General features: G+C 37.1%; 2 protein-coding genes across 6 annotated transcripts in view; both read right to left on the bottom strand.

Annotated features, from left to right (window-relative positions):
- LOC126507302 (complement factor H-like) overlaps positions 1–3,589 on the bottom strand; it is a 325,893-nt gene that overhangs the window by 82,467 nt on the left and 239,837 nt on the right. The window lies entirely within an intron of this gene.
- Positions 1–3,589, bottom strand: part of LOC126507303 (complement factor H-related protein 2-like) — a 133,089-nt gene that overhangs the window by 86,429 nt on the left and 43,071 nt on the right. For all 4 annotated transcript variants that reach the window (XM_050151588.1, XM_050151586.1, XM_050151587.1 and 1 more), the window contains exon 6: positions 3,298–3,492. In XM_050151588.1, coding sequence (XP_050007545.1) covers positions 3,298–3,492 — 195 coding nt within the window. The remainder of the gene's footprint in view (positions 1–3,297; positions 3,493–3,589) is intronic.

Raw genomic sequence — 3,589 nt, 5'->3', positions numbered from 1 at the left:
GACTGGAGAGGGAGGGGGAGAGGAGTGGGGTAAGGGGGAGAAGAGAGGGGGGAGGGGAGAAGAGTGGGGGGAGGGGGAGGGAAATGGGTGGCTGGGAGGAGGAAGAAACTTTTTTTTTCTTATTCTCAATAAAAAAATAAAAAAAAGAATGTTAAAACTGAATGATACAATTATTTCTACTGAATGCCATAACAAATGACATTTAATGAGCTCATCTTTATATCTTTGCCATGTCAGTCTGGTTTCTTATAAGTGTTGCAGCTCTGGATGGAAAAGTAGGCCAATGAGAAGCCAGGCTATACCTACAGGTCTGTTCTGGTGGGGAATGTTTTCCCCACAGAAATACAGCAGTTCTGGACTTCTCTGGAAGAGCCATTACAGCTCTTCTCTGCTCTGTTCTGCTCTGCTCTATGGGAGTTTTCCAGCCGAAATGCAGCAGATTTGCTCCTGCTCTGGTGAAAGTTATCTCTCTGTCAAGCTCCACTTTGGCAAAGAATGCTGTCACCCAAACCTCATTCAAGAGATGTATTGGTAGGGAGGAATCCTGGAGAGTGGCTGTCTCTGCCAGGGTGTAAAAAGGCAACTTCAAATTGAGCAGGTACAGGGCTTATATAGTTTCCTTAGCAGTAGAGTTTTCTAGAGTTTAGATTTCCAGAGTGAGAATTGGTTAGCTTACCAGAGAAGTGGACCAGAACTATTTGGTAATATCTAATACTATAACTGCTTATTTGTAGTTTTTATCAGAACTAAAATCCAAAATGATTACTTCATATTGAGCTATTTTTGTATCTTCATAATAAAGTATTATATTGTTGATTGTGGTAATAAGTTTATATGTAATATTTCATTAAATTTTTCTCTTCATGTCTTCATTTATAAATAATTAGTTTTTTTAACATCAGAATAGTATGAATTCTTGCAGGAAGTGTGATTCTATGCAATATGTTCAAAGAATTCTAAGAATACCACTGTCTAAAGTATACAAATTTCCTATGGTTTCCTTGTTCATTTTAGTTTTGTCTTATAAGATAAAATTTTCAAGATTTTTCTGTATATTTCATACATGTTTATAAATGTATATTCTTTCTATATTACGTTTTCTTCAATAAATTAGAGAATCATACTTTTCAATGAGCATTAATAATTTAACTCACTGAGATTTTTCTTTAAAGGGTACCAAAAGATGCATGGTTTCTAATAGGAATATTACTATTCCTACAGTCCAGCTTTTAGGTAATCTTCATCCTCATATAATCATAGGATAATTTGTCTTCGTCCACTTTATGGGCACCTCCTCAAAACACACATAATATTCCTTAAAGTGCATGATCAACAGAAGTTGTCAGAGTGGTCAGCACTTACAGCAGTCCCATTTGACACTTTATTCCTATCAAGATGCAGGTTGTTTTTCCATCACAGTGTTGATTACGGCTACTAACAAAAGTGATCAATATATTTGCCAATTTTTCAACTGTTCAACACAAGTATTAGCAAGCTCATTTTTTTACCCATCTCAGAATCTTTTAGTTATTATTGATAAATTTTATCCCACCACAGATTCAACATAGCACAAATGAAAAAGCTTTAGAATCTCTTAATGCAGATTCATGATCATCGTCCAGTTGTGAATTTTTCTTGCGCTTTTCTCCAAACAGTAAACCATCTGACAAAAGAAATGACTAATTGAACAGACCTGAGAAGAGAGCACTAAACAGCTTAAGTGGAAAAATTTATTAAATGAAATTACGGAGAGATTTGTCATCTTTATCTTTACTCAGAAATCCTGAGATATTCAGTGTGCAGTAACTCAATTTCAAATGTATTTATACCACAGACAGTCTTATATAGGTAACCAGATCTGTATATTGGAACCCAACCCTAATAGGGTTTGAGGCGCAGTTAACTACATTGATCTCACATATTTTTTGTAAACATACTCAAAAGCCCTGACTGGCTGGGCTGTCAGTAGATGTAGGGGAGAGTATTAATTTTGTTATAAATATAAACTCACATAACTTTGAACAATTTTCTAAATATGTAAATCACCTCTGTGAATATTAATCAGAGAAGTCTCTCTTTTCCTGTAAACTCTGATGCTCTGATGAAAGTAGAGTTTTTTTTTTTTTTTAACCCAAACTACCGAGGGAAAGAAGTAACCTGACAGTGGATCTCCTCATCACTTTCTGTTCCTCCAGATCCATTCCCCTCAAGTTCATCCTACTTTGGTCTCCCTTTACTCTCCACCCCATCTGCAATTGATCACAAAGATCTTCTGTCCCAGCCGTACTAACTCCATCTCATCCCATTATCGAAGACTCCAACACCAACAAGCACACTCTAAGAACATACCATGTGTCTTAGGGTTACTACTGCTGTCATGAAACACTATGACCAAAGCAACTTGGGAAGGAAAGGATTTATTCACCTTCTCTTTCCACAACACTGTTAATCTTTGAAGGAACAGGACCTCAAAAAGGGAAAAATCCAGGAGACAGGAGCCAATGTTCTGGCCATGGAGGGGTGCTGCTTACTGTCTTGCTCCACATGACATGCTTAGTCTGGTTTCTTATGAACCTGGAACTACCAGGCCAGGAATGGCATTACCCACAATGAACTTACAGCTGGATCTCATGGAGACTTTATTTCAAACAAGACTTCCTAGTTTCAGATAACTCTAACTTGTATCAAGTTGACATAAGAGTAGCCAGCATACCAGCTGAGCGAGTCAGGGAAAGAGAGCCATAGAATATATCCTGCCAGGCAGCACATGGCTACCATACTCTCTTAAGATCTTATGAGGAAGCAGAAACAAGGAATCAAACACTTTCTAATAGAGGCAAAATCAAATATTATCACCTTGTCCTGTAATCATCCCAAACTTGTATGTCCAAATGTCAGCTTAAAAACACAATCAATAATACCCAGCAACTCTACCACAGTAGGTATTGAATATTTCACCTTAGCTGAAGCTCAAGAAAAATGCCTTAAAACTGCCTGTAGGAAAGGACAGAGGCCCTTAAAGAGGAGATGAATAAATCCCCAAAAGAAGTCCAGTCAAACACAAATGAAAAGTTCAAGAAAATGAATAAAAACTAGTTGGAACCTGTGGATAGAAATAGCATCAATGAAGAAAGCCAAAGCAGCGAACTATGGAAATGAAAAATATGGAATTTGAACAGGAACTACAGAGACCCGCTTAACCAAGAGAATGCAGGAAGACGTAACTGTAATTATGTATGTGTTGTCTTTCCAGTCTTTGATAGAATTAAACACAATTTAATACAGACATTGACTTACTGTGGCATGGGACTGCAGGCTCCCACCCTTGTACAGTGCAGCGAATGTAGTCCCAGTTTGTCCCTGACGGAGTCATAAATCCTCTGTTGCAGTGATAAATGAACTGCTTTCCAATAGATACTGGAAAGTAGAGTCTGAACGTTTCTTCATTAACTAGACCTCCATTGTTGATATGTGGAAAATCACAAGGTGTCACTTGCAATAAAAAAAAAAAAACAGAAAAATACTCATACTTGATAGAATACTTGATTAGTGAGTTACTTTTTAAAATAGTAAAGCAACTGAATGTCTA

This window comes from Alexandromys fortis, unplaced genomic scaffold (assembly GCF_014885135.2).
Source record: "Alexandromys fortis isolate MF-2015 unplaced genomic scaffold, M_Fortis_MF-2015_v1.1 scaffold_71, whole genome shotgun sequence".
Classification (NCBI taxonomy): Eukaryota; Metazoa; Chordata; class Mammalia; order Rodentia; family Cricetidae; genus Alexandromys; species Alexandromys fortis.
The sequence above is the reverse complement of the archived record's forward strand: the minus strand, read 5'-3'. Positions and strand labels throughout refer to the sequence as shown.